At 36.9% G+C, this 16,697-nt stretch overlaps 2 protein-coding genes across 2 annotated transcripts in view; one reads left to right on the top strand and one right to left on the bottom strand.

Moving 5' to 3' along the window:
• Positions 1 to 1,657: 1,657 nt before the first annotated feature.
• On the bottom strand, positions 1,658 to 6,544 carry LOC149708949 (cytochrome P450 4V2-like). Its single transcript, XM_089863886.1, has 9 exons — positions 6,499 to 6,544; positions 6,296 to 6,408; positions 5,634 to 5,722; positions 5,363 to 5,572; positions 5,213 to 5,252; positions 2,547 to 2,708; positions 2,241 to 2,481; positions 1,980 to 2,159; positions 1,658 to 1,842 (listed from the first exon to the last, which is right to left on the bottom strand). The coding sequence occupies exons 1-9, from the start codon at positions 6,542 to 6,544 to the stop codon at positions 1,658 to 1,660; spliced, it is 1,266 nt and encodes a 421-aa protein (XP_089720012.1).
• A 2,267-nt stretch (positions 6,545 to 8,811) lies between these two features.
• The window catches only part of LOC149708947 (transmembrane protein 53-A-like), a 30,392-nt gene continuing 22,506 nt past the window's right edge, over positions 8,812 to 16,697 (top strand). Inside the window, exons 1-2 of the mRNA XM_089864393.1 lie at positions 8,812 to 9,028; positions 9,171 to 9,360. The gene's annotated coding sequence lies outside the window, so the exon portion shown is untranslated. The remainder of the gene's footprint in view (positions 9,029 to 9,170; positions 9,361 to 16,697) is intronic.

Here is a 16,697-nt window from a genome sequence, read left to right as displayed (position 1 = left end):
AGAACGGACGATAATCTGTAAGCGCGTTTCAATGGGAAAACGGGCAGTCGAAGACTCCTTCACCCCTATATCCTCCTAGCTTAAATACCTTTGTGAACAAAGGAAGCTAAGAAAAATTAGGCGTATAAAATTGTTTAAACTAAAATGTAAGCGAATAAGCCAAAGGTTATTAAAAATAAAAATGTTATTTTTTAAAATAGATTTCACCAAAAGTTCCATTTAAAAAATAATTTTTTTTCTTATCTTGCCACTCAAAAACACTCCTGTCTACTTAAACGGTTTTCTGGTAGAAATATTCAATTAACTTTCCATTAGAAGTTTAAAATTCGAGAATTTTTTTAAATCAGTTTTAGATAAATAATGGCTATAACTCTAAAAAATAAAAACATATTATTGGCTGGAAATTTGAGAAACTCTTTTGGTAAAAAAGCTGAAATTGAAGGCGTCTGAGTAATAATTAAGCTTTTGGGTATAAACTATTCATAATAATTAAATATTTTGCAGGGATATTTTGGTACATTTTTTTGTGTTGGGAATAGAGTTAAAAGTTCACGATGCCTATCAACAAGAAGCAGTATCGTTCCATTGTCTAGTTTTGCACGAATGGGAAATATTAAGGCAATTAAAATCAAATCTGAATTATAAATTGAAATAAGTTAAAATTACATTTAAAATATCACATTGCTAGCCGTTGGAATAATTATGTGAAATTTTTGAATTAATTGTTAGGTAGCCTTCAAATATATTATAACGCTTATGTAACCAATAGCAAGATGACGAGTCTCCAATGTGTTCGCATTCTTACTCCAATAGGTAAATGATAATTTTCACAAGGTTCAGACCTCAAGGTTTTTACGGTATAATTAGTGTATTATATTTTAACCCTTTTTTGCCGATAAATCATAACGAGTTTTTAAATATAGGTTGATTTTTCGTCGCGATGGTGTTCAAATGTATTAAAGTTATACCGCAGATAATATAATTAGTGACTCTCGGCAATTAAATAAATGAACTGCACCTCTTTATCATACGACCTCCTAGAAATATTTGGAACTGATTCTCGAACTGATATTTAAGTCATTTTATCTAAAACATTTCCAAAAGTATTATTTAAAACATTCACAACCAAATAATTGCAAAACCCAATTTAACTAGTGAATATACTTAACACAATATGGTAACCTAGGTAATAATCAGCGGAAATTAGTTTAGCATTGTCATTCCTGGCATTATACATGTATGAGAACATGAAAATTTTCAACGACAGCCGCCGGTTGAAAATTGTAATATGGCGAAAAAATTTATAAAGATCATGATTTAACCTAAGTGGTTGGTGAAGACTTTTACAACATGATTGTGCTTGTATAAATGATGTAACGGCTAAAATTAAACACACGCATGAACTACTGACTCTGTTAGATAAGTATTAAACTAGAAGTAAAAAAATTACATTTCTGATACTATTCGGATTACCAAACAAATTTAATAGCTATTAGCCAATGTTATGATTTTATGATCCTGTGTTACCAAGCTTCATCGAAAAAACCATTAGGTTGGTTTTTGCTGTAATAGATTTATTGAATTATTGATTTTTATTTTAAGCAGTTGATTGGAAAAATGGCCCAAAAATTCATATTTTTAAAGTAAATTTGCACAGTTAATCAGATGAAGTACCCTCCACCAATTTGCGCTCTTGAATGTTCAGAAGCACGGGTTTGTGCGGTTTCCCAACGACTGCGAAGTTCATGTGCAAGCTTTCAACAGGGTCAAAGGACTTGATTTCAAAAGTCCTCAATAGAGCTGCTAAAACGTTCCTCAACGAACGATATGCAAAAGCATCACCTAGAATTTTACAACTATTGTTGAATGAACCTCGAAACTTATTGTTTTTAATATTTAACTAAAAAATAAGATTAAAACGCTTTAACACAAAAATATCGAGAAAAAAAAAACATATTGAAGCACATTGACATATTTACCGAGACACTTCCTTGGTCCAGACGAGAATGGAAAATACGCGTAAGGGTGCCGTCCATTTGCATTTTTCGGAAAGAATCGTTCAGGGTTGAAGCTTTCCGGGTCTTTATAATACTTGGAACTTTTGTGAATTGTTGCCATCAAAATTACAACCTCAGTGCCCTTGGGAATAAGTTTTCCTTCTGCAAATTTAAAAGAAAATATTAAAACACTTTTTGACCCAAAAGCGGCATTTGGATATAACAAATCCATTAATACTTTACCAATCTGCAGATCGTTTTTCAGAATTCGTGCAATAATCGGAATAGAAGGATAAAGTCTTAATGATTCTTTGACGACGCATTCCAAGTACTTCATTTTATGGACGTCTTCGTTCGTTATTTCGCGAGTTCTGTTTGATCCAAATATATCATCCAATTCTTGATGAATTTTTCTCTGAATTTCAGGATAGTGTCCGATCAAAAATACGGCGTATGATAAAGATGCCGTAGATGTTTCAAAACCCTGCAATTACAAAAGAAGTCAACTTGGAACAAGAGAGTAAAACCACTCATGCTGTATTTACATACTGGTAGAACGATAGATTGCAATTCATGAATGATTTCCTCGTCAGAGAATGATTCTATGTTTTTCAATTGATGGGATATCAAATGGTCTAAGAAACAGGGTCGCTCTTCCGCTTGTTCAACTTCAATCTTTTTCAAGAATTTCTCTCGTCTCTCGTCCACAACCTAAAATGATTTCCATGAGCTATATTGTCAGCAAATAAACGATATTATATGGAACAAAAATAAATTGTGGTTTTCACTGGCAAAAAACCTGAGAAAATCGGAGTTCTGCAACTATTTTCAATGGTAACTTGCCGCGTATTTTCGCATTTTCTAGTCAAGAAGCACGGAATTAGGTTTCTATCTTTCAGCAGTTTGGGGGGGAGAGGAAAGTGGTGGGAAGAATACGTAATTTTGGTCAGCTTTGAGGACTTATGCTTATTTATGTTTACGCTACCGTGAAACTTTGGTTGGTTAAAACTAGCCTTTATAAAATATACTGACTGTGAGCCGCTTAGTCAGAAAGTACATACTATCTTGCGAATTAAGAGCACAGTAACGAGAAATAATTGTGTGCAATGGTTATCTCTGAATTCTCAGAGAAGTTATTATACCATCATAGGGCCTAGACTGCTTCTCTTCACTTTAGGATCCACCAAGTATATCTAAGATTTATATTTTTAAACTACAGATAGACCAATAATTAGTGTTTTTTTTTTTAAGTTTGTCAAGGCGAAGGTATCTTAGAACGCGACCAAATGGGAATGTACTCTAATGCAATTCAAGTGCAATAAAAGTTGAAGCTCAATGTCTATTTCCTTATAGTCCAAGCGATTAAGAGAGCCTCACCTCTCTAAAGAAATTCATGGCAAAATTCGAATGATTTTTGCTTTCCTTTCCAATGGGAAACAAAGAGAAAATTGAATCTGGAGAGAGCCACACATAATAGATACGCTGGGCGGCAATTTCCATAAACCTATTTTAAAAAATAATTTTGCAACTACCTTTGGATACAGAATAGTTCCACATCCGTACGTTAACCGAAAAAAAAATTCAAATAAACCGAAGCATTTGTTTCTCGAGGCGCTAAACAGTCTCAGAGTGTCTCTAGACTGATCACGGATTACGCGCAATTATTTTAGCACTGTCCTTGGCAGGGCTATAAAAGATTCTGCGTAATGTGTTCAGTACAGTCAAAGATACAGCCGTTTACACCGATTACGCTGATTGACTGTCGCCTCGTTTTTTCCTATGTTTTATAAAAACCAAAATAAGGCTTGAGAACGTATAAATAGAAATGTTCACTGTTAGTTTGTTCACAATATGATTGTCAATAAAACAGTAATTCACCAGAGAACGGATGTTAGTGGGTGCAAAAAATCTGAAATCACAGAAGCAGCGCAACGCAATTCTATATTCAAACATTCTCATGCCTTACTTATTTCCTGAACATATAAAATCTTCATACCGTTCAATGGATTTAAGTATTTGGCTTTCGGATGTGATTTGAACTTTGTAATTCTTTCCAGTTGAAGCTTCTGTAATTATTAAGAAAAGTACTTTTTTCATCCTATCAAAAACGACCCCAAGCATAGTGGCGATAATATTGAGAAACATCTCAACTTAGATCATTGAGAAAAAAAAGCCGCATTATGATAGAATCCTAGCGGGTCTTACTTGCGAAATGAAATTCCACAAAATTTGTTTTAATTGGTAAATTGTAATTTCACATCAATTAGCAAATTTCGCTGAAGAACTCAACGTCTACTAAGCATTTTTCAATATACTTAAGAGTTGAAAGTCATAAACATTGAACATAGCTCCAGATGGTGGAGCGCTTTGTGAATGCAAAAGTTTAATCTCTCATTGTTTATGGCGTCTCATCTCTTTTCTATGCCCCCAAAATTCAAACACACAAACGAAGAGCCATAACCCAATGTTACGCGTCAGCAAAAATTCTCGTCTTTTCACAGGAACACCAAAACAAGATGGCTGAAGGGCTGGGCCATAATATTAATTAATTTTACACGGACTACGTGTCTCCCCATATAGTTGATCTCATTAAAGTAACATTAAAAATATCATACTATTAGAAAACATTTCTGAAGCACAATCGTGGGTGTATGCCCCTCAAGTATTATTCCTAATAACGTCACATCTCAAATAATATTACAGAAACGACATAGTGCACTTCACTAAAGTATAATTTTGAAAATCCTTACGAGTCAAATATAGTATCTAAAACAAAATCATGGATCCCATAACGTGTGATATTAAAAACCATAAGACACAATGACCGCGAACCGTTTCCTCTATGGAACGAAACCTAACCTATTCTGGTATGACATAATAGAATCCAGCATAATCTAACGCATCACGTGTACAAGTGCACGGAAAATTTATGTTGTTTCCTTGGCTCAAAATTTAAATTACCTTTCTTTCTTCTCGCCTCACGGGGAGGGACGCCACCCTCTCACTTACATACGATTCCGTGTTAAATTAAAAAATAGTGTATCTTCCGCATTTTGTCACCCAGACTCACTCCTCTCTCACTTACTGAATTTTTTAGTCGTTACATGAAACTGCGCCTGATAGAACTAGGTACGAGAGAAAAGATGAGAGCACCAAAACTAGGGACTTTTGAATGTAGTTCTATGAACGTTTGGTTTTTAGACTGGGGAAAGCACGTCATTTTGCTTATGAGGAAATCTAAAAGCTACGGAATAGCTGACATAGTAAAGAGTGGGGCGTATACAAAAAGGACTATACTCAACCCATTGCGGTTTTCTTCAAATGAAATATTTGTGTGAAGAACGTAATTCCCAAGTGCAACAAGCTATATATTATTGCTTTTACCCATGGAAATGTCGAAGGTACAAGCTCCGAAGAGAGGTCCCACGTCTACAGGATCATTTACGTCCAGTTTCTTCAGTTTTTCCACCATGATCAAGGATTGACGACTCATTATTTCTTGAAAGCGCTCCAGCATTTTTACGTGAAAAACTGGATTTATAATTTTGCGGTGCATTTTCCATTTATGATCCCCGCTGTATTAAAATTGAAAGGTTAACTAAATTTAAAGAAAATATGTGCATGAACAGACCCTACCTTGTCGTAAGGAGACCTTCTCCTAAAACGGTTTTCATTGGTTTATAACTGGGGCCTTTGGCTAACTCAGTTTGACTTCTCAGAATAACCTAAAAGATGACGGAACTATCACCCCACGGAAAATATTAAAAAAAAATAATAAAAAAATCAAAGCTATTGTATTGTCAATTGCATTGTATCGAATAACTCTGTTAAAAATATCTAATAGCTGCTTAACTGTCATGATTATTTTTGGTTAATTTTTCCTCAAAGGTTTTCAGGTTGGCAATTTACTAACTATTAGTTCAATAAAAATCAAATAAATCAATAGAAATAAAAAAAAATCGATTTTATTGATTTTTCTTAAAAAATTAAAAAATCAACAACCCTGGTTAGAGCGCAATAAGTAAAAAATGTATCAAGTTCAACAACTCTTCTATTTACAATATTAAAGAACATGCATGCAATTAAGTTTTGTTAGTGAATACTACGAGTTAGGCTGGTACGTCTATTGGACAAATAGTACCACCTCAAGGTCCGTCCAATAGCGCTTCGCGTTCAAGCCTAACGAGTATATTCCATATCGGAAACTAAATTGCGTGTACCTTCTTTTATATTGAAGATAGAAACATGGTTCTAATTTATACATTCATTCTCTGACTGCAAGTGTGTTTGAAACTTACCTCAGCTGTTTCAGCGGAGTTTAGAATTACTGCATTTTTTAATCCTATCTTTAATAGAAACATTCCTGAATTTTCAAATTTTTTCGAGGTCTCTTCAAGCCAAGCGAAGGCAGCTGCAAAGTTAAAAGGAAACCAAAATTCAGGAACACTGCTCCACAATATTTTACAGAACAAATTTGACGTAAATAAATGCTTAATTGTACGTTCGGATATTTGATAAAGCATGGCAATAAGAATGTCACTTGTCATGTTAAAAACGTGTTTCCACCCAACTCCAATTATAAACTGTAATATTTCATTGGTATTTTATACCTATTGACTCTGCCTAACCAGGGATCGCTACTACGACCAATTATATTTGGCGAACTGAACTCTATCAGAGCGTTACTAACGGACGGAAAGATAAAGCTAAGTCTTTCGTCTTATAACTGAAAAAATTTATAGTTTTCAAAACTCAGAATGATCTTGCAGTCAGGAGTCAGAATCAATACATTAAGGGCAGTAAGAAGTCTTATCTAAGAGAGCTACCGCTCTCTCAGAATAGAAAATTTGTTTGACGGTCTTTGGGAAATCTACGTAAATGGAAATTATCGCCTGTAACTTACCCGCAAAAATTGGAGCAGATCGTAGTTTTATTGGAATATTTGCGAAGAAATTAATTAAATGGCCAAACGGAAAAATCCCCGGGATTGTGGGTATTTCCTTCGTCCATGCTGGATTGTAACGTCGCTTCAGTAGAAAATAAACTAATACGCTCAAAAGTAAAATTGTAGTGGACAAGAGAAAACTGGTTGTTAACTCTTCCATGTCAATAAGCAAATTTGAATCTTATATTTTAAAATAGCGATTTTATACGAAATTTGAGCCTCTAGAATATAAAGATCGTATTTAATGTACAAGGTCACCGATTAATGGAAAGTTATACCCACTCCAAGGGAAGGAATGTTAAACATCGATAGAATCATTTGCGTCGTAATAGTTGGAACTAGTTTAAAGCTAGTTTTCACTGTTAACCGCGCCCTCCAGAGACGCTCGTCCTACGAACAACCCATTGGAAAAAAACCAATTCACTTTTTTAGAAACGAGCCTTAATCTCTGGTTTAAGATCCCTCTGTAGAGTTTTAAATTTTGGTTTATTAAAAGTGGCCTTGATGTTGTAGAATAAAAAACGGATTTAAGCTAATAATAACATGAAACGATAGCTTTAGCCTCTGGTACCATCCTCGCATACATACTGGGTTGAGACGATTCTTCCGTTAATATTTATGTCACGTATCTAAAAGGATGCAGCGCGCCCTTTAAGCGATAGACTTAAAGTAAAAATATTCTTTTGCTTCGGCTTTTACGCCAGTGTTTTGGATATCACTGCATTGTTTTTGATTTAAAAACTTTTCATTAGTTAAATCATAAGTTTATGAGATATGCTCCATGAGTTTGATAATACCTATTCTTCGTAATGCTTGAGACTTGAACTGAGAGCTATAGTCTGTCAAACGAAAGAAGAGCCCTGAGAAATTTGTCCAAATTGGTGTCGCCACCATCGACCCCATAGTACTTTATCAACTTGTTTTGTTTTGTCAATAGTCGGCTGTAATATAGTCTGCTATAAACAGATAGGCTTAATCGCAATAGAACCAATACATTTTGCAATATATATGTTTATGTTTCATGGTTTTTTACGATCATCGAGTATTAAAGAATATAAAACAAAATTAACGACAAGACACGAGTTTTATCTTTGTTGAACTAGCATTGCAATATATTTTAATGACATAATAGCAGACTATATTACAGACGACAATTGACAAATCAAAACAAGTTGATAAAGTACTATGGGGTCGATGGTGGCGACACCAATTTGGACAAATTTCTCAGGGCTCTTCTTTCGTTTGACAGACTATAGTTCGAGAACGACACGAGAATTCACTGCACGCTGTTTTGCAGTCCATCTTCCTATTTGGTCTGAACTAAGCCTTTGACAGCGCCTCACCAGGCGTCGCTTTACGAGAATCTATGACATTCACCTACGTCACTTCATGATAAGCTCTCGGTAACCATTCCAACTTAAACATTTGGAACATATCTTATGAAATGGTTATCTTATACATAGAATCTACTATCAAGTATCTCTCATTTATCGGTCTCGGCATTCGAGTACTTTTGCTTATATCGTAGTATCCTACAAAAGAAACGGTACTTTCTTTATTTGATATCGGGTTAGGATAACAGAAGTTAGCAAATATAAAGCCTTGTTAATTACTTCAAAATTAACGTGAGGTAAAGATAATGCATTAAACTTTTGTATGCCTTTCAATCCATGAAGGTTGAAAATGAAAAGTTTTTTACATTTCCAACCGCCATTTTCTAGATGCTAGTGGAACTATCTTAGAGAGTACGTACCAAAACGTTTGCTAGATAAAGTGGTTTTTTTGGGCATTGAAAAACTAGTTTTCGTGAGCTACGTGATTATTGAGCTCGATTTTGTAGAGAGGGTTATGATAACCGTGGTCGAGAAACTACTTCCGTCCTGCATTGACATCAAATCCGTGTATGTCCTTTAGAGACCCAAAAACGGACAAACAGTTCAACAAAGACCCGAGGAAACGGTCAACAAAGACCCGAGGAAACGGTCAACAAAGACCCGAGGAAACGGTCAACAAAGACCCTAGGAAACGGTCAACAAAGACCCTAGGAAACGGTCAACAAGGACTCGAGGACATGGCTAACGGAAATGTGAAGGAAATTCAGGCTAGGCCTACTGAAACAATTTCTCTACAAAGCAAGTGCTTATAAATCCAACTTTATCGCGATACGTTGGTCTTTGACCGTATTAGATTCGAGAATCTCATCGCCTTGTCCCAATTTATTCCAATAGTTGGCAACAATATCCGCCTTCATTATGATCTTATTTAGAAACACTGGTCAGCAATGTGCACGCTGTCTTTCATTTGGCAGCAACAATAAAGTTCGATGAACCCATGAAGTAATTTACAATACAGTCTTAATCTTTGGTCCGATCATGCTAACAGAGCTTTAGTAAACATCACTGCGTATTTTAATTAAAGGTAAGTGTTTTTATTGATATTCTATTATAGTATTGTTAATTTCAATCTAATATATATGAAAATTCATTTAAAAAATTTAATAATGAAAGTGAAGAAATGCACGTACAAATTAAAATGAAATTTCAATTATACTTTTAACATATGAACGATAATAAAGTTTTTCTTAAAGTATTTAAATATGTAATTTATACGTCTAAAACCGAGAGTTCATTGAACTACGTACAAAGAGTAGTTACTCTAAAATAGCTTGTTTTTTGTACCTTGAATTTCATTACTTGAGCCAATCGACATTCCTAAAAATTGCAACGGTCAAAAGAAGTTCCCTCTTAGGATTATTCGATTTGAGGGTTGAGTTATATGAATATTTAAAATTATTTGGTTAATAAATTACTAGTTTCATATTTCTCGGGTAAAATTTGCCAAAATGATAAATATAAAAATAATTTAGTGAATGCGACTTGGAGAGGTATTGTATTGGATTTCTCAACTTGTTTATTTTCGACTTTTACAAAGTATAATTACGCTTTATTCGGGCCTAAATCAACTTGGGACTTTTTTTGTTTCTATATTCTATATTAGTAATGTCGTTGGCTCTTAATGTTTTTCCTCGAAGGTTACCGGTTGGGGCCCATAAGTCACGTGGGGCTATTACCCATGCCGCCATGCCTTAAATAGGTTCTGTTAACATTAACATTGCGTAACATGTTTGCTCTTGGAAAATTATCTATACGCTCATCGGTGGCGAAGATTTCCAATGTGAATCGAGCAGCAGTGTATCATTTCACCTCAAGGTGGCGCTCGTTCAAGGGGTTTGAGAGGGATATAGAAAGACCATTCTTTCGGATCCTATGAAATCCTGTTTAGGCCCTTCCCGGTTAGATTATGAGATCGCAAGATTGGGTAGCTTAAAATATGCAAGTAATCTAATAAATTTTTAGTTTAGGAGTATCCAATCGCTCTCCATTTTATAAAATATTGCATTCCTTATCTAGTTGATCTTTGATTGCAAGTCAACTTTTCTCATTTGGGAAATTCGCTTTTCTGTTGTGTATTGAGTCAATATAGTAAAAGTCACATTATACGACATTAAGCAACACTGAACACTACATTAGTATAAAAAGAAAGTCCCAACTAGTGTTTCGAGTAACCTCGTATTTAATGGAATATTTCATTGTTTGAAATATTTGGAGCACTGCACGGAGAAAGACAATATTCGTTTTTTTCCCTGATCGTTAACCTAATTGCCTCTTCGAGTAACGATGACGTTACGGAGATGTGTTACACTGGCCGTTTCTGTATGTGTGTCTGTCACCGCGTTCGCAATTTTCGTAACGCGTTCCCATTTCATAGAAGTTCGGAAAATGGTATTTCACTACGTTATCTAGCTATCCGCCAACTTTTCCATCCACTAATTATCATCTATCTCACATACACACCAATCTGTATTTATTATCATCTATCTCACATACACACCAATCTGTATTTATTATCATCTATCTCACATACACACCAATCTGTATTTATTATCATCTATCTCACATACACACCAATCTGTATTTATTATCATCTATCTCACATACACACCAATCTGTATTTATTATCATCTATCTCACATACACACCAATCTGTATTTATTATCATCTATCTCACATACACACCAATCTGTATTTATTATCATCTATCTCACATACACACCAATCTGTATTTATTATCATCTATCTCACATACACACCAATCTGTATTTATTGGCCTCGAGCTACACCGCCATCTACTAGTCTTCCAATAATACCACATCGACACATTTTTCATCGGTCGTTTGCGATGATCTATAATCTTCCAAATAGACCAAATTCCCAATAACCACCACCTCACCATTATCAAACGACAATCGGAATTACACAATTTTGCATCACCTGATTGGACTCTGTTGAATGGGCCATTAAGGAAATTATTTATGACTCTTAACTTGGAAAAGCTTGTTGTACAAATTTAAGTGTCTTTTTCAATCTTGCCTCTCCTGAGATAAATTTCATTATTTTGAATAGTGGAAACCTTCCCTGTCACGCCATATCTTCTTTAGCGAAGTAATATACCCTGCAGTAAAAAAGAGGATCTGATGAAATAGAGTAACAATAAAGTACTATTCATACTTTAAGTTATTATTTTGCCTATTATTTATGAAAAATTGAAATGCCATATGCTAGTGTTGACTTTTATAGCAAATCAGCCTTTGTTCGACGAACATTATAACCTACATTTTGCTTTAATGGATTTGAACTTTATATTATATTTATTTTATAAAGAAAATAAAGCAAATAGAAACGTACTGTCTCTTCAACACGCTATTCGTGAATATGTATAAAAAGTCCTCCTTTCTGCGTTTGAATCCCCGCTCTTTCTCCGAGTAAAATGCATTAGCTTTATTAGGAAAGGTTCATTATTGAAAACCGATTGAAGTAACGGTAACAATGTAAAGTGTCAGACATGTCAGATTCACGTGTATATTTTTAAAAGGGATTTTTGGACTACTGAATCACTTTGTTTAGATTACATTATAGAAACACGGCTATATTATTGACGTACAGTTTGAAATTTTATAATATACAATTATAACCCTATAATGTAGAAGTATAGCTCTGCCGTCACCCATTGCAAACAATCAAACGTGTTTCCTCTAATACGGAACCGAATAAAGGCATTACCTACAGCGATTTACTTCCTTAGATGATCCTTGTAACTTGTAGCGATAGAGAACACAATAAGCCAATGTTTCTCTTTATGATAAATGACACCAGAGGCCCTAGCAAAGATAAATACGATTAAAATTGGCGTTGTTTCGTGTCCTCTGTGAAGTTAAATTGGCGTTGTTTCGTGTCCTCTGTGAAGTTAAATTGGCGTTGTTTCGTGTCCTCTGTGAAGTTAAATTGGCGTTGTTTCGTGTCCTCTGTGAAGTTAAATTGGCGTTGTTTCGTGTCCTCTGTGAAGTTAAATTGGCGTTGTTTCGTGTCCTCTGTGAAGTTAAATTGGCGTTGTTTCGTGTCCTCTGTGAAGTTAAATTGGCGTTGTTTCGTGTCCTCTGTGAAGTTAAATTGGCGTTGTTTCGTGTCCTCTGTGAAGTTAAATACACATTTTAAATGAATAATCTTACAATCCTTTAATATAATTAAGATAGCGTCCATTCTTTTGTGAATGATCTCTTTTGTACGGCTAGAGAATAGTAGAGATAAATTTTCTTTGGTATAGACAAACGTTAGCAATCATGCTGGGTAACTAAGAATATTGTTGAGGTGTAACGAAAGGATAGAGTTTACAGCCCAATGGAGCCTGAAGTTGCTTACCAATAAATATAAATAGTTCATAGTCCTCTCAGAGAGGTAGTATTTTGTTTCTCAACTTGTTTAAATCGGCATTACAATACAAATTCAAAACACGCATAAGTCAACATTTTCCTAGCCCCGAAAGTTCTGCTTATTATTCTCTACACCAAATTTTACCTTGAAAAAGGCAGGAACCAATCGGAAATCGGTTTCGAGGGCGCAGTTAAAACTAGCTTTTGCTAAGTCAGTCAACTCCAAACCTAGACTATTGGAGAATCCAGTGGCATTTGTTTGTTGTCCCAGAAACTTCACAATCAGACGATACGTCCTTCTGTAAGACCCTTCTTCGCGATACCGGCCTCACACACGATGAACTCATTCACGTTCAATATTATCGCATCGGCAAACCCGACGTTAAGACGCAACCCAGACCGATTATATTTAAATTCCCAACTGTGAAAGACAGACAAAATTTTATAAGTCAGCTACACGTCTTGAAATCAGACCAAAATTATGGCTTTTCGTACTCGTACACTGTCGACCGTTCACCAGAACAGCGACAACACCACACTGAGTTGCGTCATCAATTGCGTCTTCTTCGGGCCCAAGGTCGCAACGACTTAGTCATTCGCCAAGGTAAAATCTGCGAAAGATCTTCCAATCGGCCCTCAGAAACCCTCCAAATGCCACAAGTGCTTAATCTCAACCAGGACGATACTACTCATATCAAATCCTTCAACCGGTACGACACCCGTCCACTTTTGCCAACACCCCCTATTCAGCCAAGGGCTCACCCTAACCTGCACTTGCCACCTAGTACTCTTCAAGTACCTTATTACGCTCCAAGTCTGTCCAATCCGACAAACATTACACCACTCTCACGTCAAAACTATATGCCGTCGTTCAACAACGTCTACCCCAACAACACGATTTACCAAAAAAACTGACTTTAACCCCTATACTCCAAGTCACCTCATCTAGTCAAGCTACATCATATACACAACCCCAACAACCTCACCTTAGATCTTCGCAATTACCACTCAACCCCAGGGTTTCGCCCTTTATGCCTTCATCAGACACGTATCTCCATTGCTTATTGGCCTCACTGCCATCAATCAGTCCACCGCAACCTAAACTTGCCCCCCCCCCCCAATTAAACATTCAAAAGGCATCTTAGTCAACGCAAGAAGTTTGTGCGGCACCTTAAAATTTGCAGAATTTCTCTTACTATTTAAACTCCATTGCCCTCTGCTTGCTACTGTCACCGAAACTTGGTGGACACCGGAACATTCACCTAATGAACACTTTATCCATGGTTACAACCTATTTCGCAACGACCGTCCCCATTCCCATGGAGGCGGAGTGGCTTTATACTTGCTAGAAACTCTCCCCACTAGACAATTAGACCCCACTGAATTTCATTTCTGCCCCCCCCATCGTTGCCTATAGCGGATTAGACATTTTAACAGTCCAAATAACACTTTCGCATGCCCAAATAGTCATCGGTGTTCACTACCGCTCCCCAACTTACGATAATCACGATATTTTGACTATCTGACCAAAATTACCACCTACTGTGATTCCCGCCAACATCTTTTGCTACTAATGGGAGACTTTAATTATCCCAAAATAGATTGGACAACCTACACGAGCCTACCAGGGGCTAGCCCCCAGTCGCGTACTTTCCTCACCACTATAATTAATTGCGCTCTTACCCAAACAATTACCACTCCTACCCGTAATGGTGGATTACTCTCCGACGATAGCCTCCTAGATTTGGTCCTTTGTACCGATGGAAATTTTATTCAAAACCCAACCTTTGAACCCCCACTAGGGCTAAGCGATCACAATGTAATATTATTCACCACCCACATATCTGGCTCCAACTATATACATCGTCCCATTAGAAACTTCTTCCGTTGTGACTTCGACTCCTTCTCCTCATATCTAAATACAATTAACTGGGTTATTCTCCTCCAAGATAATCACCCTGATTCACTATGGAGGGCCTTCCATTCGGTCATCTTTCGTTGCATAACTGCCTTCGTACCCTTTCGCACAAACACAAAATCACCAACCATCAATCCCCGTACTATAACTTCGAGAAAACATAAGACTACTGCCTGGCGTAAGCTTAAACGGGCTAAATCTCACCACGCCCCTGCCCCTATCATATCGACTTACCTACAAGAAAGTCGCAAGGCTACTACTGCACACACTAACCACCTGAGAAGCATTAAACGTAAACACGAAGCAAACTTAATTACCCAGATATCCTCAAACCCCAAATCATTCTACGCCTACGTCAACAAATTCAGAAAAAGCCGTTTCCCGATTATGCAGCTACGTAAACCTGACGGCAATCTTACTCTCACCAGCTTCGAAAACGCGGAATGTTTAAATTCATATTTTGCCACGACAGTAGCAGCTCCAACATCGCAAACATATCCCATCATCCCGACTCTCGTTCCGACGCCACAACCATGTCCCGTCGTCCCGATTCAAGGTCCGCCAACAGCTCTTACCCTATTTGAATGTCCCTTATCCAGTCTCACTAAGATCCTCCTAACCCTCCCTGCTACCAAATCCCCGGGTTCCGATAATCTACACCCAATATTATTCCGAAAACTTATCCATAATTTAATTACCCCCCTACACCACATCATATCCGCATCCTTTACATCGGGTACCCTACCTAAACAATGGAAAGAAGCAAACATTACGCCAATTTTTAAAAAAGGTTCCAAAACCGATGTCACTAATTATCGCCCAATTAGCTCCCTCAACCAAATAGCTAAAATCTGTGAACGCTTAGTCTACGATCAAATACTAAACCATCTTACTACCACTAATTTCTTCTCGCCAGCCCAGCATGGGTTCCTCCGTAAACGCTCCTGTTTGACCAATTTGTTAGTAGCTACCAATCAATGGACAACCTGGCTAGATGAGGGCTATAATGTCGACATAATTTATTTAGATTTAGCTAAGGCCTTCGATAGTATCCCTCACCATAAGCTCCTCCAGGCACTCTCTGAGGCAGGTATATCTGATTTGGCGCTAGCCTGGTTAAATGATTATTTAACTGATCGACGACAAAGGGTAGTGGTCAAGGGCCAACACTCTTCTTGGGCACCGGTAGAAAGGGGGGTCCCCCAGGGCTCAGTTTTAAGTCCCCTACTTTTCAACATATTCATCAACACCCTCCCATCGATTGTGCGATCCGCCCTAATACTGCTATTTGCTGACGACACCAAACTCTCGTACCATATTCGCTCAACCTCTGACTCACTCCAACTACAGGCAGATTTGTCCTTAGTTGAATCTTGGGCCACCACGAATGGCCTAAAATTCAACATCGACAAATGTGCAATCCTACATTTAGGTTCCTCAAACCCGCACTTTACGTATCACCTCTACGGGTCTCCCATTAAAACTACTTTATCTGAGCCTGACCTAGGGGTTCTAACGGATCCGCACCTCAAATTTTCTAACCACACTAACAAAGTAGTAAAGCGGATACACTCCCTCTCAGGCTTAGTAAGGCGTACCTTCAACCATAGGGCCCCAAAATTAATAACAACTATATATAAAGCCTTAGCGCTACCTATTTTAGACTATGCTTCCCCGATATGGACCCCTTCCTCCACTCTCGATATAAACGCCCTACAAAAGGCCCAAAATAAATTTACAAAATTAACCAAAAACTTTGATACTATACCAGCCACAGAACGCCTAAACAAACTTAAATTAGACTCCGTCAGTACGCGTCATCGTATAAATAACCTATGTCTCTTACATGACTTCTTCAACAATAAACTTGCGTTAGATTTAGACACTTTCTTCAGTCCGACCCTTTCACATTCAACCAGAGGTCACTCCCGTAAACTCCAAAAACCTAGGGCAAAAACAACCACTAGGCAACACCACTTCACTAACTCAGTCATCACTGATTGGAATGCCCTACCAGAATCACTCGTGACAATCCCTAATAAAACTAAATTTCGCACTGAATTATCCCTC

This window comes from Phalangium opilio, unplaced genomic scaffold (genome assembly GCF_054372755.1).
Source record: "Phalangium opilio isolate 3A_F unplaced genomic scaffold, DU_Popi_V2 ptg000013l_1, whole genome shotgun sequence".
Taxonomy (NCBI): Eukaryota; Metazoa; Arthropoda; class Arachnida; order Opiliones; family Phalangiidae; genus Phalangium; species Phalangium opilio.
Note: the sequence above shows the minus strand (reverse complement) of the source record. Positions and strands in the feature narration are given on the sequence as shown.